Raw genomic sequence first — 25,382 nt, forward strand, 5'->3', positions numbered from 1 at the left:
TTGTAGATAACTGTTCAGGCAGGTAAAGTCAAGATAATTTTTGTGCAACAAAAAGTCTATTTCTACCTCTACATAATAGCATCCATAAAGAAAAGAGAAACAAAAACAATGTGAGAGGGTGAAGTTCTTTGATGACATTCACTCCTTTCAAGATGCACGTGGGCCAATTAAAGTGTCTGCTGTGCATCCGGCTTTCCATCTCTTCAAACAAGTCAACCAGAACAGAACCGTCTGTATATATTTTTAAGTGGTGGGGGTATGTTTCAGACAAGTGTGATTTGACTCGAGAAGCTAGTATATTGGGATTTTCATCTTTCTTAATGTCACAATATTGAATGTCAAAAGCTGCTCCCGTTAATTACCATAATGGAACTGGTGAAGTGCTCATAATCGGAGCAACATTTTGTGGATCAACATTTGATTGATTAATAGTATCTGACACATGTAGAAATAGTTTCTAGATTTCTGTTCTGTTTCGCTCGTTTCGAAAAAAGTTTGTCAGACCGTGTATTAATCTCAGTTTTGACAGAATTTTCTGTAGCATTTGCTCTAATTACATATTTTGCCAATGCTAGCTTTCTGAATTCATTAAGAGGTAGTATACCTGCAGCTCTATATGACTGTAATGTGTTCATATGAAACAGAACACCTAGGGCCAACTTTATGGCTTTGCTATCTAGGCTTTGCATTTTTTTAAGGAAAGCATTGGGAGCAGAGAAAAATACCTCCTGTGCATACGTCAATCTAGATCTTACCAGTGCAGTAGCGGTAAGATCTAGATTTAAAGCTGAAGTAATTGCCATCCTTAACATATCTAATTGATCTGCCCCTAAACTTGATTAATGTTTTATTTTGTGTTGATTCAAAATCAGTTCTCGGTCTATCAAATCAGGTTGTACGAACATGAATTAGAACATCATTTTTGAAATAAGATTTTTGATTCACTGTATTCAAATGAGAGGAACTAATATTGAAATGTGCTGGATTCCCTCACACTGTGGACTTTTCTCTAATGAATGTGCAGATCATCTTGCAAAGCTTGGAGCTAAAAATGCTTTAAATGCAATTGAACTTCCCCATCGTTTATCATCATCTGAAATGTGTAATATTGTTGAAAGAAATATATGCAAAATTCCTTTCTGTCTTTAGAAGTTAACACTTCTGTCTTATTAAATGCTAAAAGAACTGGCAGGGCTGTTAAGAGCATGGCATTTAGGCTATTACTAAATGCCCCATATACAAAATATTGTGAAAATATTGAATGCATTTGCAAGGAACGTTTAACGGTAGAGCACATTTTAATTCGCTGTTTAGTAATGAAACCTTTTTTGCCTCCAGAAATTACAGAACACGTGTTACCCGTTTCAAATGTTAACATTTTTTGGAAATAGTTATATCTTTCAAACTGTTCTTTATTAAAGTTAGCTAGTTATGTGTTAAATAGTCCAGTTTGTTGTTTATTGTAGGTCCCCACATGAACCTCTTTTCAAATAATAATCTACAGAAGTAGTGCATACAATATATATGAATATTTGATTATTGATTTTTTTTTTTTTTTTGTCCTCATCCCGCTTCCCCCATCCTGCCTCTCACACACACCCTTACAGAAGTAGTGCATACAATATTTGATTATTGATTTTTTTTTTTTCTCCTCATCCCGCTTCCCCAGTCCTGCCTCTCACACACACCCTTCCAGTATTATGTTTTTTCTTTCTCCAATCACTGACACTCACCCTCTCCATTTTAGATTTTGTACTTTATCTTTTCCACATTCTGTTCTCTCTCTCTCTCTCTTCCTTTCTTAGTCCCCTCCAGTCTAATATCATCATCTTAGATGAACAGACTATAAATAAATAAATGAACGAGTCAACCACTGATTCAGTGAAAAAAAGCTTGAAAAACAAAAAGCATGTGTTTCACGTCCAATGCAGGTTCCACCCTGTGTTTCGTGAAAATCGTGGAGCAATAGCGGTTGTCGATCCTACAGCCTGCATTGAAATGTGAGCACACTCATTCCTAAAAGCCACGCCCCCTTCATGAACTCTGGCTGACATTCGACCTATTGTCTTACATCACTCCTCTCCCTCTCCTCCCCTTCTTCCAACGCTCACTGCACATATTCTGTCAGTCATAGCCACTTGTTCAAAAAAACACTGACTGACTGGATAGATGGACTGAATTACCATGAAATAGGGCTGTCAGTTTCGTCACTGTCATTGTCAATCACCTTCATTTCCAAACCAATCATCAGACATGAGATATCCTTCTCCGTCGCGAACGCTGTCCATAATTACAACTTAAGTAATACAAGCAGAGCTTTCAGAATTGTGTAAATCTGCTGACTGTGAGTGTGACCACCTCCTTTAGTGGACAATTTTCAATGTCTTTTTTTTGCACATGATCATGATGCAATCCCCTTTTCCACGCGCGTATCACGTGGTCAGTTAGTAAATCATTATAGAGTAGAAAGGGGTCTTCTACCTGATGTATGTTCATTTGAATAGTATTTTTTATAATCCAGACACATCAACTAACTGTTCAGAGTCTGTTTATGTGACCTGAACTAAGTCAACTGGAAGAAAAATCGGAACATATGCAGGACGTCAGTGGACGTCTTATAGGCACTATGGCAATACTTTTTGTAGGACGTCAACTGACATCTTATAGGCACTCTACTGGTTAAAAAAAAAAATCAAAAATTTATCGTTTAAACTTACAGATCACATCCAACAGATACTTGTTCAAAAACGCTGTCTGACTGGACAGATGGACTGAATTACAATCAAATGGGCTGTCAGTGGGCATCTTATAGGCACTATGGCACTACTTTTTGTAGGACAGCTGACATCTTATTATATTATTATATATAGGCACTCTACTGGTTATAAAAAAAAAATAAAAAAATAAAAAATTATCGTTTAAACTTACAGATCACATCTAACAGATCTGCTTGGCTTTAGTGCATACATGTTGAATATTTTTGTCTGACTCACTGACTGTGTACAAATTTGTATATATGTAAGTGTGTAAGAAAAATAAAAGAAGAAAAAAAGACCCCCAAAACTGTGAGGTTAGCTTTGTATTCACATATGGTTTCATGTAGTACTAAATGATTCCAACTGAACTTGGTACCTTTCGGAGGAAACATCCAGGCAAAAAGGCTTCTAAACATGTCGGTATCTTCATGTCTTATGAGTGCTCTGCAAGAATGAATGTTTGTTGTGTTGCACACATGCATCTCCACACACACACACACCCATACACAAATCACACGTCAGAAGTGGTAGCTGTGAAACAGTAAGGTCAAACTCTAACCCTTTAGGCTCTCAGTTGTTCCAAGCCCTGCCAATGGACTGGTTTCCATTTTGTGTGTGACATCATAATTCGATCGTATCAGAGACGCTTTGTGGTTCTATTCATATGCCCCATGCCAGAAGAAATTACGGATCCTTTGCAGCCAGTCTCTTGTGTGTGACGCTTTGCAGTTATAAATTTTTTTTTTTTGGTGAAAACATTAGACCTACCGTGATAACGATCTTCAAATTCAGTTGTGACGCCAGTCGAACTTCGCATTGCCAGTGACAGACTGATACCAACAGCACAGTTGAAGTTTTGCATTACTGGTGATATCAACAGTCCTTGCAAATCCTGCAAACATGAGTGAGAACCAGCAAAAACATTTCACATCAAGCATACCTGTACCAGAAAAACGTTCTGGGCATGACAGCAACTGTAGAGAGCTATTGGAAAAGATTCCGCAGAAAGTGGGACAATTACTGCATAGCAAATCAAATCAAATCAAATTATGGTGCTTGGAGCCTGGACGACCACAAAGGCCATCTCAAGGTTATCGCCACATTAGCACCTACTTCAAGTCAAGGGTAAAAGAAGTACAATAAAAACTAGTCACCACTTTAACTCAAAATTTAAAAACATTCCAGAGTTTAAAACATTCAAATCTGATTAAAAATGTTCACTTCTTTCAAGAAGTCCATCAGCGTCCATGAAGGGACATCATGAAACAAAGTCTTCAGAGAATCCGCTTTGTAATGTGTCTAACGTCATGCAGATCCCAGCAGTCAAGGAACACGTGGTGAGAGGCTCATCACAGGGAATACATCAAGGGGCCTCCTCCCCCTTCAATGAATGAGTAAGAAAAGGGTGCACTGTGTGCAGAGCACAGATTCTTCACCACCGATGGGTCGGTCTCTTTTAGGTCTGGACAAATTTGGAACAGCTTGTTGTCCGTCTGGGACACTCTTATTTTGGAAGTAAAAATTCCCCAGTTAGCTTTGTGAAAGTTCACACTGTCAGGCAGAGAGTCACTTTCCACATCTGTGGAATGGAGGACGACAGGAAAGTGGTCACTCCTGTGCAGATCGTCGTGCACTTTCCACTTGTAGTACAGGACCAACGATGGATTGCAGACTGACAGATCTAGACACAAGAGCTTCCCAGAAGATGAAAGTAGGCAGGTGATTTGTTGTTTAGACAACGTAAGTCCATGTCTAAAAAATTTTCAAGGAGAAGACCTCAGGCTGAAGTCACCTCACAACCAGAGTGGGGAGTGGCTGTTGAAATCGCCCAACAGCAAAAAAGGTCGTGGAAGCTGGTTGACAAGGTTCACGAGGTCCTGCCTCAGAACAGAGACAGAAGGAGGAAGATAGACTGAACAGACAGTGATAGTTTTATCGAACGTGACTCTGGCTGCCACCGCCTGTAAAGGTGTGTTTAAAGAAATGGTACTACATAAAAGAGACTTTAGTAGTTTGCACAGGACAGGAATGTCAGACCCCTGCCGGAGTCTGCACTAGTTGGGTCACGGTTAAGTATGTGTAATTAAAAAGAGACTTATGCAAAAACAGAGTGACGCCTCCCTTCAATCCCTCTTGCTTAGGTTGAGCGGGTTTGTATTTGTATTTGTATTTCTTTTTACCACAACAGATTTCTCTGTGTGAAATTTGGGCTGCTCTCCCCAGGGAGAACGCGTCACTACACTACAGCGCCACCCATTTTTTTGTATTTTTTTCTGCGTGCAGCTTTATTTGTTTTTTCCAGTCGAAGTGGATTTTTCTACAGAATTTTGCCAGAAACAACCCTATTGTTGCCGTGGGTTCTTTTACGTGCGCTAAGTGCATGCTGCACATGGGACCTTGGTTTATCGTCTCATCCCAATGACTAGCGTCCAGACCACCACTCAAGGTCTAGTGGATGGGGAGAAAATATCGGTGGCTGAACTGTGATTCGAACCAGCGTGCTCAGATTCTCTCCCTTCCTAGGCGGACGCGTTACCTCTAGGCCATCACTCTACATTTTAACTGCTTTAAAACCTGAAAGAGTTAAAATCTTGCCATCTCTCTGCAGTTTCCTGCAGTGCCAGCACTGAAGGTTCAAAAGAATAACAAACTGGAGTTCCTGAAAGTTAGCGTTAAAACCAAGGATATTCCACTGAATGATTATTGCCATAAAAAGTTTGGGTAAAATTGTAGCAGCTTCCTAGTCCATCTCTACCTCTGCCTGTGATGGCCCACGGTCACTTAGAAACTGAAAATCAATTTGTTGCACTTACTTCAGCTATGTCTGTGTCTGGCCGAGCCAGAACATCACCCACCTCAGCTCTCCCTGACCCTGCTGAGATCGCATGCTTTCCTTCTTTACTTGGTTTTGGAAGGGGGATACATCTGGGCACACCCACCTTCCCAAGGGGTCAGCTGACGAGAGGCAGGATGAGGGGGTGACAAGAGGCGGATACCATGCCTCCACCCCTGAGGACTGCTGTGCAGGATGGGAAGGGGTGGAAACAGTGCCTCCACATGAGGCCGACGACCTGATTGCTCTAACTGGTACTTCTGTCTACGTTCCTGTGGATGCCAGTGGACCGCAACATTCACAATCTTGGGTGGTATGATGGTTCTGCCTTTGGCAAAGCAGCCTATACAGTTTTCCTTGCTTCAAAATATACCTTCTTCTTCGTCTTCATCTTCTTTTTTTCAGATGGGGTAGTCTTTAGAAGAAGACGGGTCACTGCCTCCGCAGTTGACACAAAGGGCTGGACTGTTGCATTCGCCCTGGTGAACCACCTTTGAACAGGTACCACATGCCTCTTCCTCCTTGCAGCGGTCTCACACATGGCCTCAAATCAAACTATGGTGCTTAGAGCCTCGCAGACCACTAATGCCATCTCAATGCTATCGCCATGTTAGCAACTACTTCAACGGTAAAAAAAAAAAAAAAAAAATTACAATAAGAACTAGTCACCGCTTCAAGCCTTCCACTCAAAAGAACTGTGGCATGATGACTGTGAATAAGGTTGAGGACTGTGGCATGATGACTGTGATTAAGATTGAGGACTTTGGAATGATGACTATGATTTGATTGTGGCATGATGATTGTGGTTAAGGATGAGGACTGTGGCATGACCACTGTGGTTAAGGATGAGGAGTGTGGCATGACCACTGTGGTTAAGAATGAGGAGCGTGGCATGAACACTGTGGTTAAGGATGTGGACTGTGGCATGACCACTGTGGTTAAGGATGAGAAGTGTGGCATGACCACTGTGGTTAAGGATGAGGAGTGTGGCATGACCACTGTGGTTAAGGATGAGGACTGTGGCATGATGACTATGGTCAAGGATGAGGAGTTTTGCATGACCACTGTGGTTATTGCTTTTATAATTGTTGCTGAATGGTCGGCAACTTTCTTAAATTCTGCGTGCGGATCGCATTGCTCACTGTACTGTGGAACTAGTGTTTGTGTGGACCACGTAGTTCACTGTACTGTGAAACCAGTGTTGTGTGCTGGGATATTTATTGCTTTTATAATTGTTGCTGAACGGCCGGCAACTTTCTTAGATCCTGTGTGCGAATCGCATTGTTCATTGTACTGTGGAACCAGTGTCATGTGCTGATCGTGTAGTTCATTATACTGTGCAACCAGTGTTATGTGCAGATCGCGCAGTACATTTTACTGTGGAAGCAGTGCTCGTGTGGATTTGGATCCAGTGTTGTGTGGGGATCACATAGGAAATTTTCTATCTAAAATTAAGTTTAAATAACATACTTACCATGACCCAACTCGTGCAGACTCCGGCAGGGGTCTGACATTCCTGTCCTGTGCAAACTACTATCTACCTATGCGGAGAAAACGAAAGCAACAACGGCCGATAACCTCCTATATGGCCTGTTGTGTGACCACTGCAGAGGCAACGCCTCTTGAGCCATCATTCCTAAAGCGATAGATGTCCCTCAAGTAGAATTCGATGAAGGTAGAGTGTACTGTGTCACCTAAGGATATTGGTGCGGGCAAAGAAGACTGAGGTCTGAAGCTGTATTGTGGGAGAGGTCTGTGGACCACAGCTGTGCTGATAAATGTAGCGCAAAGAAAATCAGGTCGGTGGGTTGAATCCACACTTTACTGAGAGCCCTTCGAATCAAAGGAAGGGAAGGAAACACATACCCTATAGGGTTGTCTCACTTGAGCGTGGTTGAGCGTCAATGCAAGGAGGTGCACATGTGGTTTGATCTGATGATTCCACATCGGTTGTGGGCTGATAGTGGAAGTGGTATATGTGTTTAGAGGAAACTGTGGCACGAGACAGAGGTAGGCCACCATGTTGGGCTTGCCTTAGGCATGACAGCCAGATCTGTAGAGCTCCTCCATGAGACTGAGAGCTGACAGGCGATAGGCGCTACCCCCCCCCCCCCCACCCCCACCCCCCACTTCCCTTTTCTGTTGTTGCCAAAAAAGACAGCACTGGCATGTTGCCTATGCATAGAAGGGCAGACATTTGGCAACAAAAGACTTAAGTCCCTGGTGTCTCTGGGACAGGGCTGTGTAAGTGCCCAGGTAGGCACCATCACGAAGGGGCATGCGGAAGGCTTGGTGGCTTCTCTACCTGAGTGTGGCGTGTTGGAGCAACCTGCAGAAAGTTGTCGGCAGTCAATGGCTGGGATGGATCAGGCTGTGGGAGTGCACTTCATGTGCCTTCAGGTCACTGAGTCTCATTCTGTGGTGGAATTCCTAATGGAAGAGGGTTTCCATGGGGACAATTTTTGCTGAAGGTTCTTTAGTGAGAAAGGGGACCGGATCCATGACAGGCCTCTGGCTGTGTGTGGTGCGCACTAAGTCTGGGATGGAGGAAAGTGGCTGTAGATGTGTTGTACTGGCCATTTACATCAAAGTCAAATTGCACTTGGACTTAGTGCTGTAGCTTTGAGAGCTAACTAGCCTTTGGGATCCATCCCAATGGTGAGTCCAAAGGCCCTCTTGATCGAGGGACTGGGGATGCAACTTGGGCAAAACACTCTCTACTATAAATTGTATAATCATATTCCAGCCCGAATAGTCAGGACAGCAGTTGCCTGCTCTGCTGATCTGATGGTAATTGTCGTACACGACTGATTATCAATACTGGTCCTAGGAGGACACCAGTCAGCATGGGTAAATCAGGAAACAGCTGCTGTGTGCTTGAGGGATGAAGGTGTCCACCCTGCAAGTTATGTTGAAATGTAAGGAAGCCAGAAGGAGTTGACAGGGTCTTGTGGTACAACCATGTGTCTGAAAGACATGGTGCTTGCTTCCAAACTGACAACAAAGTCATCCTCTGACAGGCCCTTGACTGAAGGCTGGGGCTCCAGGACAGGATAGCCTGCCAAGGCTAGAAACCCCTGGAAGTGTCTCATTGGAAAGACAGTGCTTGAGAAGGAATGCCCATCTGTAACCACAACAGTGGTTGTGTGTTGAGGCTGAAAGGATCGGGCAGGGAAGACCAAGTGCAGAAAGTGCTTTCGAACGCCAATTGTTTGAGACATCGATGCTGGATCTCTGTTCAAGCAAGGTGATGGGGCAAACTAATGTGCCTGAATGCAGCATCTGCTGTGTTGGTATGAGTGGGCAGAAAGGTATGCCCCAGTGGGTAATGAACGGTTTGTTGTGCTTTGTGAGACGCATCCATCCTCGTCAATATGCCATTCTGCCAAGTGTAGAGGAAAACAATTATTACCCAGGCCTTCTGCTACTAGTGAGGAGTGGACAAGATGGACTTAAGGTGATTGTCTCCTGCCCAGTGGGCAGTTTTTGGGCCCGCTAAAACTTGGAAAGAATGAAGGGCATATGTGTCCGGAGTGGCACCTCTAAGTTGGACTGCCTCATCCCTCCTTGTACCAGGTTAGGGCATCTCTAGCCCTGTGGGTGATTGTTGTAGGCAAATGAGTTGGGCTGCCTTGTCCCTCCATGCACCAAGAGAGGGCATCCTTAGCCCTGTGGGTGGGAAGGGAGTGTGTGTGGGTCCCTAAGGACCAGCCACTACTGATATGTGAAGGAGCATACATTCAGATGTGAATGAGGCAGTTTTGTCTGTGAGTGCAGTCGTCCTCCGAAAGCAAGGTAGGGATGAATTTATGAAAATGAATACATATATGTGCAATGGGATTATAAACTTCCATCAACTCAAGTGATGGTGTCAGGAATATGCCAATGACATGACAAGAGATCTAGTCACAAGAAATAAGCGGCCGTGTAAGCAAACATGTAGCGTGCACAGATATACCCAAGTAAATGGGTAAGTGTGCATAATCCATAATGGGAAGGAATCTGTGTATGCACCTATATATGAGATGTACATACGCATATGAATAAAGTGCCAGTATGTAGACACAGAGAGATCTGGGCATGTGAACAGAATGACGCAATTGCAAGTGTGTCTATATTGCTATGTAGGGAATCTCCATGAATAGATGTCAATGAATAGAGATAGAAATAAAATTGTACATGTTAATATGAAAGTCGTATGAACCTATCCCGTAAGCGCACACACGTGTATACCGAGGGATAAGTATACATCTATAAGTGTAAATAGAAATGTGTATAAATGTAGCAAGATATGGTATATATATATAAGTGTAAATAGAAATGTGTATATGTGTATATATATATATATATATATATATATATATATATATCACACACACACACAATTTTTTTTTTTTTTTTTTTTTTTTTTTTTTTTTTTTAATAAATCAAAAAGAATAGAAGGGGAAATATTGTGATTTATTTCCTGTTATTGTGTATAACTGGAAGAGAATGGTAATAGGGATGGTTGCCTACTGGACTGTGTGCAAGTGTGGGGGGATGAAGAACCCCAAAGTTCAGTGGCCAATAGCCTGAGAAACAGCAAGAAAGGTGCAGTTGCTATGCAAAGTTGTGTAAAGTCCATGAATGGGCATCAGGACCCAATGAGAAACCGAAAGAAAACATCGTTGGTGGACAGCACGGGGGGCAGGAGTGACGTGCTGTGTCGGCAAAAGTAACTACAGCTTCAACCGCCTAGGTTACAAATGCGGAGTTGCCTCCCTTGGCACCGATAATCGTCGAGAAGGATGGTGTCTTTAGAGCACATATCCCCTGGTGCGACGTGTCCTCGCTGTAGAGGGAGGAGTGTGATGCTGCGTGTGAGAGTCCGTGGTTCGATGCCACCGTAACCGACACAGGTGGAAACAGCCGCAAGGGGAATAATTAAAATGTCCCTTAGTGCCGAGGGCATCGCAACCCGAATCGGTCGCCATCAGATACGAGACGATCGGGGCATGTGGCATGACGGCGCCGTAATCCAGTGCTATGGGCGTCGTGGATGAGGGGGTGACAAGTCCGTCGGCTTGCCATGGGATGTGCATCCCCCTGTAGCTGAACGGCGGTCCAACCTTGCAAATAGCTCCTGCGAGAGGACCGACATTCAGCTGTTGTGTGTTGATGGATAAAGGGATAGACAAGATCGGCCCGAGCACTGCCAAGAGGCAGGATCGAGTTATTAAGAGGCACTCCAACGTGGAAGTGCCGATATTAGTCTGGGTAACAGCAGAGTTAGGCAATGGGGCAGAAGACTCCAGCACTGCCGAAGTTCAAATGGGGCGTGCACGTACCTGCTCTGTGGGCGAGTGGCTGTGCAGGCGCAAGGTGTGGCACGGGGAAGCAGAGTTGTGCATAACTGCTGCAGTAAGTTAGCGATGAGTTGCTGATTGTTTGGTTGAGCAGCTTGCTGAGACACCATTAGTGCACGCACGCACCCGCACTGTAGGCGAGAAGCAGTGCCGGTGCAAGGGAAGTAACTGCGGTGGTCACCGGCAAGGGTGCCAAAGCAGGGGTTGCCTCCCTTGGATCAGGCACTCCGGACAAGGAGGGGAGTGCGTGTCCCCTAGTGGTCCACCTTCCTCCCTACACCCGGGGAGGGCATCCCTACGCGCCTCGGTCGCCATTGGATCCGAGACGGTTGAGGCATGCTGCGTGGGGGGCCGCATGATCCGATGTCACGGCCGCCACCACAGACACACCGCACATAGGGCCCAGTCTAATGTGCGGATCCAAAACAATCTGCTTTTTTTTTCTTTTTTTTTGTGGTGTTGTTTCCCCAAAGGGATGTGGCACATTCCATTGGTGCAACTGTGGGTATGGCTAAAGAGATAGAGGAGGTTGACTTGTACACTGCCGACTGGCAGGGCCGAGAAAACGCAGATCGCGCCAAGTGCGTTCGCGGATCGATAAAAATGACATTAAAGGCAACACTGACCTGAGTGTGTGGCAACAAACCTCTAGAAGTCACCAGAGGATGTGTAGGAGGTGGTGGAGGTCTAGAGTCAACCGGAGTGAGCGGAGGAAGTGGAGGAGGCGGCGGGTTGGCGTTGTTGAGAGGGCCAGGAGTAGAGGGCCCAGAGTGTCAGCGAATCCATTGCGATCGTGCCTTAATTTTAGCACGATTGCCCAATCGAGCTACATAATTATGTGACCTGGTTGGAGACATAATTTGACAAAAAACAAGAACGCCAGAGAATCGACAGACAGGCAGAAAATACGGAAAAAAACTTAGCCGTATAAGAGCACAGGAACAGGAGTCATGATGGCTGCCGGAAAAAGAGGGCGCTAACTAGCGGGACAAAGGGGAGGTTAAAATGTGTTGAATTTTTTAAATATGCCAATATTTGCCCATCATTGCAAAACTACATGAACTATTTAACTACATCTCCATAGAGTTAACCATGTCAGCAGCACACAACTCTGGTTCCAAAGTTCAGTGAACAACGTGATGAACACAGAACACTAGTTACTCAATACAATGAACAACGCGATCAGCACACAATGCCGGTTCCACAGTACAATGAACAACACGACCAGCACACAACACCAGTTCTACAGTATAATGAACATTTAATTACACATACTTAACCGTAACCCAACTAGTGCAGACTCCGGCAGGGGTCTGACATTCCTGTCCTACTATCCGCTTGTGCGGAGAAAACGAAAGCAACTACGGCCGATAACCTCCTGGAAGTAGGTAACCTCCCCTTTGTCCCCCTGGCTAGCGCCCTCTTTTGACGGCAATATGCCATCACCAGCGCAGCGAGCAGGGAGAACAGGAAGCTGGGAGGACGGGAGGGTCTTAAATTTGGGTCACGGTAAGTATGTTATTTAAACATAATTTTAGATAGAAAATTTCTTTTTAATTACACATACTTAACCGTCACCCAACTAGTGCAGAATAGCGCGACAAGGTGGAGGGTTCGCCTGTTCTACTGTCTGTGTGCTGTGAAGGCCTGTTGTGCAACTACCACAGAAGCGATGCCTCTTGAGCCATCATCCCGCAGGCGTGCGACGTCTCTCTGGTAGAAGTCGATGAGCCATCATCCCTAAAGCGATAGATGTCCCTCAAGTAGAATTCGACGAAAGTAGAGTGTACTGTGTCACCTAAGGATATTGGTGCGGGCAAAGAAGACAGGTCCGCAGCTGTATTGTGGGGGAGGTCTGTGGACCACAGCTGTGCTGATAAATGTAGCGCAAAGAAAATCGGGTTGGTGGGTTGAATTCACACTTTACTGAGAGCCCTTTGAATCAAAGGAAGGGAAGGAAACACGTACCCTTATAGGGTTGTCTCATTTGAGCGCGGTTGAGCGTCAATGCAAGGAGGTGCACATGTGGTTTGATCTGATGATTCCACATTGGATGTGTGATTTTTGTGTTTGAAGGAAACTGTGGCACGAGACAGAGGTAGGTCGCCATGTTGGGCTTGCCTTAGGCATGACAGCCAGATCTGTAGAGCTCCTCCATGCGAGCTGACAGGCAATGGGCGCTCCCCCGCCCACTTTTTTGTCGTTGCCAAAAAATGTCAGCACTGGTATGTTGCCTATGCCTAGAATGGCAAACATTTGCAACAAAAGACTTGATGTCCCTGGTGTCTCCGGGACAGGGTTGTGTAACTGCCCAGGTAGGTACCATCACGAAGGGGCTTACGGAAGGCTTGGTGGCTTCTCTACCTGAGTGAGGCATGTTGGAGCAACCTGCAGAAAGTTGTCGGCAGTCAATGGCTGGGTTGGATCAGGCTGTGGAAGTGCAATTCATGTGCCCACAGGTCACTGAGTCTCATTCAGTGGTGGAATTCCAAAAGGTAGAGGGTTTCCATGGTGACAATTTTTTGCTGAAGGTTCTTTAGTGAGAAAGGGGAACAGATCCATGACAGGCCTCTGGCTGTGTGTGGTGCGCACTGAGTCTGGGATGGAGCGGGGCGGGGGCAGGGAGGTAAGTGGCTCAAGATGTGTTGTACTGGCTATTTACATCAAAGCATTGATCTGACATACGTTTCCAGTATGGCCAACTGCAAAGTGAGAGCTGTATTATCAGTGGTTTCTTAATTGCAAAGGGAAATCATTTGCAGCTTAGCCTTTCATGAGCCTATGTCTATCAGACTGGAAGTCAAATTGCACTGGGACTTAGTGCTGTAGCCTTGGGCCTAACTAGCCATTGGGATCCGTCCCAATGATAAGTCCTAAGGCCCTCTTGATCGAGGGACCGGGGATGCAACTTGGGCAAAACACTCTCTACTAGAAATTGTATAATCGAATTCCAGCCCGAATAGTTGGGACAGCAGTTGCCTCCTCTGCTGTTCTGATGGTGACTGTCGTACACGACTGATTATCATATATTGTTCCTAGGAGGACACCAATCAGCATGGGTAAATCAGGAAACAACTGCTGTGTGCCTGAGGGATGAAGGTGTCCACCATGCAGGTTATGTTGCAATGTAAGGAAGCCGGAAAGAGCTGACGAGGTCTTGTGGTGCAACCGTGTGTCTGAAAGACATGGTGCTTGCTTCCAAACTGACAACAAAGCCATCCTCTGACAGGCCCTTGACTGAAGGCTGGGGCTCCATGATGAGATAGCCTGCCTAGGCTAGAAACCCCTGGAAGTGTCTCATTGGAAAGACAGTGCTTGAGAAGGAATGCCCATCTGTAACCACAGCAGTGGTTGTGTGTTGAGGCTGAAAGATCGGGTAGGGAAGACCAAGTGCAGAAAGTGCTTTCAAACGCCAATTGTTTGAGACGTTGATGCTGGATCTTTGTTCAAGCAAGGTGATGGGGTGAACTGATGTGCTTGAAAGCGGCATCTGCCGTGCTGGTATGAGTGGGCAGAAAGGTACACCCCTGTGGCTAATGGATGGTTCATTGTGCTTTGTGAGACGCATCCGTCCTCGTCAATATGCCTTTCTCCCAAATGTAGAGGAAAACAATTATGACCCAGGCCTTCTGCTACTAGAGAGGAGTGGAAGAGATGGGCTTAGGTGATTGTCTCCTGCCCAGTGGGCAGTTTTTGGGTCCGCTAAAATTTGGGAGGCAAAGATTGACACCCCTTCATGGGAAGGCTGGCTAGGATGTAGGGCCTGTGAGGAGCTGTTGTCACAACCACAGTGGTGCAAACCAAGGGTTGTTGTAGGCAAGGGAGGGAAGAAGGGATGCCTTACAAACTGAGAAGGAATGAAGGGCATGTGTGTCCGGAGTGGCACCTCTAAGTTGGACTGCCTCATCCCTCCTTGTGCCAAGTTAGGGCATCTCCAGCCCTATGGTTGATTGTTGCAGGCAAATGAGTTGGGTTGCCTTGTCCCTCCATGCACCAAGAGAGGGCATTCTTAGCCCTGTGGGTGGGAAGGGGGTGTGTGGGTCCCTAAGGACCAGCCACTACTAAAATGTGAAGGAGCATACATTCAGGCGTGAATGAGGCAGTTTTGTCTGCGAGTGCAGTCGCCTCTGAAAGCAAGGTAGGGATGAATTTATGAAAATGAATACATATATGTGCAAAGGGATTATAAACTTCCATCAACTCAAGTAATGATGTCAGAAATATGCCAATGACAAGAGATCGAAACACAAGAAATAAGCGGCTGTATAAGCATACGTGTAGCGTGCACAGATATAGCCATGTAAATGGGTAAGTGTGCATAATGAGTAATGGAAAGGAATCTGTGTATGCACCTAAATATGAGATGTACATACACATATGAATAAAGCGCAAGTACGTAGGCGCAGAGAGTTCAGGGCATTGTGAACAGAAGGCCGCAAATGCAAGTGTGCCTATATTGCTATGTTGGGAATCTGAATGAATAGATGTCAATGAAAAGAGATAGAAATATAATTGTACATGTTAATATGAAAGTTGTCTGAACCTATCCCATAAGCGCACACACGTGTATACTGACGGATAAGTATACATCTATAAGCGAAAGCAGAAATGTGTACAAATGTAGCAAGATATCTCATAGATATATATATGTGTGTGTGTGTGTGTGTGTGTGTGTGTATGTTGTTTTTTTGTTGTTGTTTTTTTTGGTGTGTATATAAATATATATATATATATATATATTTGTTGGGGTTTTTTTGTTTTGTTTTTTTCGGTTTGTATGTATGTATATATATATATATATATATATATATATATATATATATATATATATATATATAGCTATATATATAGCTATATATATATATTTTGTGATTGTTGATTGTGATAATAAATCAAAAGGATAGAAGGGGAAATATTGTGATTTATTTCCTGTTATTGTGTATAACAAGAAGAGAATGGTTATAGGACTGGTTGCCTGCTGAGGGCTGTGTGCCTGTGTGGGGGATGAAGAACCCAAAAGTTCAGTCGCCAATAGCCTGAGAAACAGCAAGAAAGGTGCAGTTGCTGTGCAAAGTTGTGTAAAGTCCATGAATGGGCATGAGGACCCAATGAGAAATCGAAGAAACATCACTGGTGGACAGCACGGGGGGGCAGGAGTGACGTGCTGTGTCGGTTACAAATGCGGAGTTGCCTCCCTTGGCGCCGATATTCGGCGAAAAGGATGGTGTCTTTAGAGCACATATCCCCTGGTGTGACGTTTCCTCGCTGTAGAGGGAGGAGCGTCATGCTGCGTGCGAGAGTCCGTGGATCGATGCCACCGTAACCGATAATAATAATGTCCCTTAGTGCCGTGGGCATCCCGACCCGAATCGGTTGCCATCGGACGCGAGACGGTCGGGACATGTGGCATGATGGCGCCGTAACCAGTGTTATGGGCATCATGGAGGAGGGGGTGGCAAGTCCATCGGCTTGCCGTGGGATGTGCATCCCCCTGTAGGTGAACGGCGGTCCAATCGCACAAATAGTTCCTGCGAGAGGACCGACATTCAACTGTTGTGTGTTGACGGATAAAGGGATAGACAAGATCGGCCTGAGCACTGCCGAGTGGCAGGATCGAGTTATCAAGAGGCACTCCGACGTGGAATTGCCGATATTAGATTGGGTAACAGTGGAGATATGCAGTGGGGCAGGAAAAACCGGCACTGCCAAAGCTCAATGGGCTGTGCACGCATCTGCTCTGTGCGCAAGGGGTGGAGCAGGCGCTAGGTGTGGCACCAGTGCATAATTGCCGCAGCAAGTTCACAAAGGGTTGCTGGTTGTTTGGTTGAGCAGCTTGCTGAGACGCCATTAGTGGATGGGAAACAGCAGCAACCGGCGGTGTGGCAGATGGGGTCATCACCGCAAAGCTTGAAGGGACCGTGCACACACCTGCACTGTTGGCAAGGGGCCGTGCCAGTAAAGGGAAGTAACTGCGGTGGACACCAGCAAGGGTGCCGAAGCAGTTGTCTCCCTTGGATTGGAAAATCGGACAAGGGGAGGGTGCACACGCATGGGCAAGCATGTCCCCTAGTGGTCTACCTTCCTCTCTACCCCTGGGGAGGGCATCCCTAAGCGCCTCGGTTGCCATAGGATCCGAGACGGAAGAGGCATGCCGCGTGGGGGGCGCGTGAGCCAATGTCACGGCCACCACCACGGACGCATCATGCATAGGGCCCAGTCTAGCGTGCGGATCCAAAGCCAGTGTATGGTGTTGTTTTCCAAAGGGGTTATGGCACATTCCATTGTTGACATGGGAAAAGTGTTAGAGGAGATCAACTCAGGTGTCCTGCCGACTGGCAGGGCCGAGAAACGCGGATCGCGTCAAGTTCGTTCGCGAATTGAAAAAGGAAAGCATCAATGGCACCACTGACCTGAGTATGGGGTAATGTACCTCTAGGAGTCGCCGGAGAGGCTGCAGGAGGTGGTGGAGGTCTGGAGTCGACCAGAGGAAGCGAAGGAAGTGGAGGAGGCGGCAGGTTGGCGTTGTTGAGAGGGCCAGAAATAGAGGGCCCAGAGTGTCCGCGAATCGACTGCGATCGCACCTTAATTATAGCCCGATATCCCAATCAAACCATATAATTATGTGACCTGGTTCAAGACAAAATTTGACAAAAAACAAGAACGACAGAGAATCGACCGACAGACAGAAAATACGAAAAAAAACTTAGCCGTATGGAGAGCACAGGAACAGGAGTCATAATGGCTGCCGGAAAAAGTGGGCGCTAGCCAGCGGGACAAAGGGGAGGTTACCTACTTCCGGGAGGTTATCGGCCGTAGTTTCGTTTTCTCCGCATAGGCGGATAGTAGTTTGCACAGGACAGGAATGTCAGACCCCTGCCGGAGTCTGCACTAGTTGGGTCACGGTTAATTATGTGTAATTAAATGTTTGTGTTAGGTGGGAGGGTTTGTGTATGGTTGCAGGGGTGCAAGCAGAGAGACCTACTCAAGCCTGAAATATTTTTTCTGCCCAGACAGAAGCCTGAAAAAAAATTTTCTGCCCACCCAGACCGAAGCCTGAAAAAAAATTTTCTGCTCAGACCGAAGCCTGAAAATTTTGTTTCTGCCCAGACCGGAGCCTGAAAATACTACGTGAGCTCAACAAAACAGAGCATCAAGCCTGAACAAGATTACCGTACTATTATATTTTCTAAAGGCTTATTTGGAGGAGAATAATGGTGAATTCTGGAAAAATGAAGAAGCATACAAAAAAAGAGAGATTTTTACCCTTAAACACTAAAACATAATTTTAATGAACAAGACCTGGCACCCATACTGAACATTCTCATAGGATGGACCCTCTGAAAACAAAGTAGGGTGATGACTGCAGTATCCAGCATAGCAAAAGATCTAATAATGGAGAGAACAAAGTACAATGCATCTGATTAAAACTAAAATCAATTAGTTTTATTAAAAGCAAAAGACAAATCACATTATTTTTGCTATGAAAACAAACTATAAAACAAGAGAGGCAAGGCCTTCAACAGTTCAAGACTCACTTGTGATACACTTAAAAAAATTTTTTTTAAATCTAATCGTTAAAATGTGTTCTGTATTTGTTATTATAAAGCTTCGGGTTAAAAAAAAGAAAAAAGAAAAAAAAAAAGTCCTAACCAGATTCAAACCCCGCGTGTTCGGGTGAGAAGAAACTGTCTTACCCATTACACTATCGTGGCTCCTTGACTGACGTTCTAAAATTTAATATTTGAACATATTTTTTTAAAGGGCAATAAATCAATTGCAGTATACGCAGTGAGAACTCTGTTTAAATCATATTATTGCAATCACACTGCAACATTTAGCCGTTTTCTCTAGATCTAGATAGATGTACAAGTTTAGTTACACCCACCGGGAATATAGTACGACACAGTCGATTCAATTTCTCTTTTATGTTCATTCTAGTTTTTTAGTTTTAAAGTTGATATGAAAATTTAGTATTTTGTTAAACTAATAACATGTAGAGTCAAGTACAAGTACTTCTAAACGTCGTAAGAAGTGAAAAGGACTTCATTTTGAGAAAAGTCAAGATTGGAATTTTTTACGTTTCATCGTGATCAATTCAAGGGTATTAACTCGAATGGTTTACAATTTTTAACTGTGAATTCCGACTGATTCTGTGGATATTTTTATGGCAGTTTGGGGCATAATCCAGTAAGTGATGAGGCGTTCACAAATCTTTCTCTGAATAAATACTTAACGGTCTCCTTCTCCAACTTTCCATCACATGTTATGTCCATTGAATATAGGATTGAACAGGCAGGTCAACAACTTGAAACAAAATGGCGTCATTCGCATTCACGAAGAATGTGAGCACGCGCTTTGAATGTGCATAAATACGTGTACGCAACTGATTTTTGCCCATGACCTTCAGGGCTCAGCCAATAGATCTGTAAAGTCCACTCGTATTGATATTAGTATTTTCAGAAAAAGACCACTTGGGCGAATGAACATAGTGAAAGCCCTGTACACTGAGAGTAAAACACACAAGCTTTTTATGTATTGAGTATAATTTCAAAATGTAATGTTTAAGATGAGAAAGATCAGTTTAAAGCAAATTAAGTCCCCTAGCATTAATTACAGATTAATTTCCCTTTTTTACAATCTGCACCAAAACATTTGCAAAATAAATAAAACTTCCATGCTTAGCAAAAGAAGTTCCTGTTTGAACAAAAAATGATAATAATGACTGCTCTTGTTGTGTCAGAATATCAGATCAAAGTGCCAAGTTTAGAGAATACAAAAAATATAAATATAACAGTAAATGCACTTTGCATATAATTTGGCTTCTTTTTTATTTTTTTGTGCCCATCCCAGAGGTGCAATATTGTTTTAAACAAGATGACTGGAAAGAACTGAATTTTTCCTATTTTTATGCCTAATTTGGTGTCAACTGACAAAGTATTTGCAGAGAAAATTGCAATGTTAAAGTTCACCACGGACACACAGACACACACACACAGACAACCGAACACCGGGTTAAAACATACTCACTTTGTTTACACAAGTGAGTCAACAAGAACATACCCTGCATGCCCACCCCCAAAAACAGAGAATGGCTGCCTATATGGTGGGGTAAAAACGGTCAAGGTAAAAAGCCCGCTCGAGAACATATGAGACATTAGTCCACTGGGCTAAAATAGTATAAACAACAGGATTCTGACTGACTGATTGAAGAACTTGAGGACAGACCATGAAACTAAACTTCGGTAGTTCTGTGGGCTATAAACATGATTCAAACTGACTGACTGAACAACTAGGAAAATCCGTGAACTAAACTTGTGTTGTCCACTGGGCTCAAGGTGAATGTTCTTGAATAAAAAATAATCACAAATAAAACAATAAATTTACACCACCAGTCACTGAATAATAGTAATACTGATACTGTGTTTGCATTCGTATCAATGATCAGCCAGCATATCATTACTTCATCCCTCACGACATCCTGGTCCGCTGTATTTCCACTGTATTTTTCTTTTCTACCATTTGGGGCTGAAAAAATGAAGCCATGGACTTAAACTTTCCAATGGCTCTATCATTGTCCACATGTGTCTTGGCACTGCGTCGCTGAGTACAATAAAACAACCCGCCATGCTTACACGAGAAGCAAGTTTTGCATATCGTGCAGAAAACAAAGTATAGCCCATTCTTTGACAACACAGGACAAGGGTATTTCTGGTGATACAAACTGATAAACTCATGCTCCCCCTTTCTTTTTTTTTTTCTTTTGACTTTTTTTACAATTCGACTTTAATGTTGATGGCTGCACAATTTCACAATCTGATTCTTCATCTGAAGTATCATGTTATTATTTCTTGTCTGCCATTTTGGATGGCGAAAGAAAGACACGTTCAATTATAGGCACTTGTGCTTGGGCTTTGCCATTGCTTCATGCATTTATGAGAACACCTGCGGGCAGTGATAGAGAATAAAACAAAAAACGCAATCCCATGAGCTGAAAAAATGTGTGTCACCTGTTGAAGAGAAAAAACACAACCACCATGGCTCTGTGTTTGGACCGCATCGTGAGTGAAATGCATAGCCAGCAACCAGACATTCACAGAGTTTTATGTACTGATGTGTAGCAGCGTAGCAATAGCTTCAAACGAGAATTTGATGTCTAAGTCTAGGATAAACAGGTCTTTTAAAGTGTTCATGTTTAAAACAACATGATAGTGCAAGAAACAACATACTTGCACTTGGTTGTTGTGTCTAATACATTTGCTAATATTTTAGCATCATTTCCATCCATTAAATAAACAAACTTGAATTTTGTTCTTTTTTCCCCCAAAATATTCTGTTTTGGGTTCAGGGAAATTTTTTCCCCTAAAAATCCTAGTTATCTTTCCCTGATTGGGAGTTATCAAATCCTGTCAAAACTAAAGTTATTATATTGAAGTTATATTCTACATTCATTTTCCTTAAAAAAAAAATGTATACTTTTACATACTTTTGAGTATAATTTTAATTTTTGTGATTTATTTTAGAGGTTGGTGATTTCATTTGCAAAAATCACAAATAGTTCCAGAAGTGAAAGGGTTAAGGATGAGGACTGTGGCATGATGACTGTGGTTAAGGATGAGGACTGTGGCATGACAACTGTGTTTAACCCTCTGGCCCCTGTCAGAAAAATCCCAAGAGAACTTCAAAATCCTACGAGAAGGAAAGTAACTCCGCACTGAACTCACACATATCAAGCACACACAAAAAAGAAAAAAATCACATAAAGAACGCCTTCTCTATTTTGTTGCAGAAGACAGCTAGTGATATGCAGAAAACATCACAGTTTTACGTACAGGTAAATTGGGAAGACTTTTAACTGTGAAGAATGATTTTTTCAAACAGCCAATGTGTTCTTAAAAAGTCTCAAGCAGTGTGCGAATCAAAGATTATGAAAACTGACCGTCACTGAGAGATCTGTAGTGTGTGTACACTTTTTTTTTAAATTCTCTAAATACTCAGCTACAAATAAAGATAGCTCATAATAACAGTTGCCCATAACTGAAGGCATGTCTAAACAATCATTCTTAGTCCTTTTGTTGAAAAAATCATCAATTTTAAAAATTCATAGTCCAGAAACGTCTCAACCGATCCACCTGAAAATGGTGGCAGTGTAAGGAAATAATGCCGATTATGGGACTGCAAAAAGCAAAAGGTAACTGAACATTGTGTTTTGCGGGCCGTACCAGATGGTTCAGGGCTTTAACTGGGCACATCTGGCAGGCCATACTGGGTGGTTCAGGAGGCAGAGGGTTAAGGATGATGACTGTGGTCAAGGATGAGGACTGTGGCATGATGACTGTGGTTGAGAATGCTAAGAAATGCTTAAAACATACGCGTTTAGACATTTTCTAATTAATATTAATGGTAGTAACAGAAAAAGATGCCGTCCTAATTTCCTCACCTGGTCCTTCTCCAACTGCTCAAACATGAGAAGAATGTCCTGTGGAGCTGGCTGCCACACAGGTGGCTCAATGCCTGTGGGGTTATAAACATCTGGCTCTACTTCCTCCACCACAAACTCTTCCCCCCCTTCACTGCCAGGCCCCATCTTGCACAAACCAAACAGAAATGCACAGCAGCAGATCTGCAATTATATGTCGGTTCACACTGAGTGACACCTGACACTTCAGGATTTCAGCAAGCTTTTGGAATTCTGAAACAAAAAACAAAACAAAAAATCCAAATAATGATACACATGTATCACTACCTGGTAAATAAAATATTATTATTTATAAGACTGAGAACAAGGATTTCTGACAACTGACAGTATGAGAAGAAATATATTTCTAGTCTGTTTCACTCTTACATTTACAATAACATGTAATACCAATATTGCAGTAAATGAAATGTATATAAATGCAAAATCATACAAACCACAACAAAATCAAATAATTATAAAAACAGAATAAACTAAACTCTCTGGGTTCTCATTTAAATATTCCTAATCCTATACATGACGTGAAATATGTCACTGATTCATTACATTGGAAATATTACCAATTCAACACACAACATAGAAATGTCACTGATCTGTTTACTTTACTATTTGTTGTTAGATGTCAGAAATGTCACGAATGAAATTCATGATGTGAGACAAATTGCAAATTCCTTAAACACAATAGATGTCCCTAATATACATGAGATATGTTAACAAACAATGAAACAATTCAAACATAATTCACAAAGAAATGATTCAAGACAAAATTTAACAATTTTCAAACCAAAATTTTGATAACAAACGCATTCTCCTCTGTTTCATACATAGCACATTTATGACATCATCATACCACCAGAAATTTCCAATTAATATGCATAGAAGAATGATGTGATAGCAGTCACGTGACATGTGACTGCTGACAAGGGAAATTACTTAACCTTCATCATTTCTTGTGATCACTATTGCAAATAATATGAATGTCATATAAGAAAGTAATAGCACATCACCAATATGTAACCACTCACCAAAATGTCACCAGTATGATATATATGTGAGAAATATCACATCACCAATATATCTATATATAACTTGTAAGGAATGCCACCAGTATAACATCTGTTTAAACATTCTCTTTACTTTGAACTCCACCACTGCCTGGTCCCACATCCAGGATGAGAAAGGAGGGTTGTAGTTGTACATCAGGCTAGCAACCCACAACATTAAAAAGAAAAGAAAAAAACAAAAAATGTGACACTACAGAAACTCCAAAATAAAAAATATTCATAAAAGTAAAACCCAACCATTATCAAGATTCTGAACCTCAACAAAATAAACTGTTCATGATCCGGAAATACAGTTTCTTCTTCTTTGTTCGTGGGCTGCAACTCCCGCGTTCACTTGTATACATGTACACAAGTGGGCTTTCACATGCATGACCATTTTTACCCCACCATGTAGGCAGCCAAACGCTGCTTTTGGGGGTGTGCAAGCTGGGTATATTCTTGTTTCTATAACCCCACCTAACACTGACATGGATTACAGGATCTTTAACATGTGTATCTGATTGTCTGCTTGTGTGTACACACAAAGAAGGTTCAGGCACAGGCAGAAGGTCTGCACATATGTTGACCTGGGAAAAATCTCCACCCTTTACCCACTAGGCGCCGTTACAGAGATTCAAACCCGGGATCCTCAGATTTAAAGTCCAACTGCGCACCCCCTAAAACGGAATATGGCTACCTACATGGTGAGATAAAAATGGTCATGCATGTAAAAGCCCACTGGTGTACATATGAGTGAACATAGGAGTTGCAGCCCATGAATGATGAAGATCATTTGTAGACTCAGATTAGCAATGGGAGTAAGACTGTTTCCTGTCTCCCGAACATGTTTGGTTTGAATCTGCTTTTGTATCTTTTTGGGGTTTTTTCACACGAAGCTTTATAATACCAATTACATTATACAGAAAACATTCTAACGATAATTTTTCAACAACAAAAAATATTTTAAAGTGTGTATCACGGGAGTCATGAAAACCTTGCCTCTCTTGTCCTTTTTTATCTATCAAATGTGTGCAACTGGAATGTAAATTTTACATCAGTTTGGTAGCTACTAAGTTATTTTAATAAGTTCCATGTATACTATAAGCTACCCAACTGGAACCAGTGCCCACATTACTCCAGTTAATGGGCTATTCCAAGACCCAAATACTACAGTACCAGTACTGCCAGTAGAAACTTCTTCTCTTTTTTTAAACTGCATATCATACAGTACACTAGTAGTAGTACATATATATATATATATATATATATATATGTATATTATATAAATTCAATTTTATCAGCATCGATCTGTTTTAGTTCAAGCAGATTTTGTTTGAACTTGTTTTCGAAAGTAACGACCTGATTATGCAGGCCCAGTGATACCGGCAGCTAGAATAGGAGGGTATTAAGACGAGCAAGCGTATAAATGGTATAATCGCACTTAAGCATCCTAATGATTTTCAGCTCCAGGAATTTAGGATACTAAAAGTAAAATTTAGGATGCTAAAGTGCGACATTACCTAAATTCCATCCCACTTGAGAATCCTAAATTCAGCTCCTGGAGTTTCGGATGCTAAAGTGTGACATTTACCCGTTTACATTACAAATGCCGGAACATAATCACCTCTGCAATCAGCGTGCTTCAGATAGACGGGCGAGAATAAGAAGCAGCACCTGCGTGCTTCCCGCCATATTGGACTGGGGATTGTCTAGGCCCAGTTACGTCCCTTCTCAACGCAGTTAACTTCCATAGACATTTTGCCATTGTGCTACAGCATCCCAATGTTGAAACTCAGAACAAGTAATCACAAACTACCAATTGAGAAAGGGAGACACATGAACATACCACAAGAAGCAAGATTGTGTCATCTTTGTGACATGAATCGAGTGGGAGACGAATACCACTTTGTCACGAAATGCCCTGCAATTCAA

General features: G+C 43.0%; 1 protein-coding gene across 1 annotated transcript in view; it reads right to left on the reverse strand.

Moving 5' to 3' along the window:
- Positions 1-25,161, reverse strand: part of LOC143288460 (uncharacterized) — a 76,336-nt gene extending 51,175 nt beyond the window's left edge. Inside the window, exons 1-2 of the mRNA XM_076596979.1 lie at positions 25,075-25,161; positions 22,372-22,623 (exon numbers count right to left, since the gene is read on the reverse strand). Coding sequence (XP_076453094.1) covers positions 22,372-22,518 — 147 coding nt within the window. The 5' untranslated portion in view covers positions 22,519-22,623; positions 25,075-25,161. The remainder of the gene's footprint in view (positions 1-22,371; positions 22,624-25,074) is intronic.
- Positions 25,162-25,382: the final 221 nt, after the last annotated feature.

Source organism: Babylonia areolata, chromosome 12, assembly GCF_041734735.1.
Source record: "Babylonia areolata isolate BAREFJ2019XMU chromosome 12, ASM4173473v1, whole genome shotgun sequence".
Taxonomy (NCBI): Eukaryota; Metazoa; Mollusca; class Gastropoda; order Neogastropoda; family Buccinidae; genus Babylonia; species Babylonia areolata.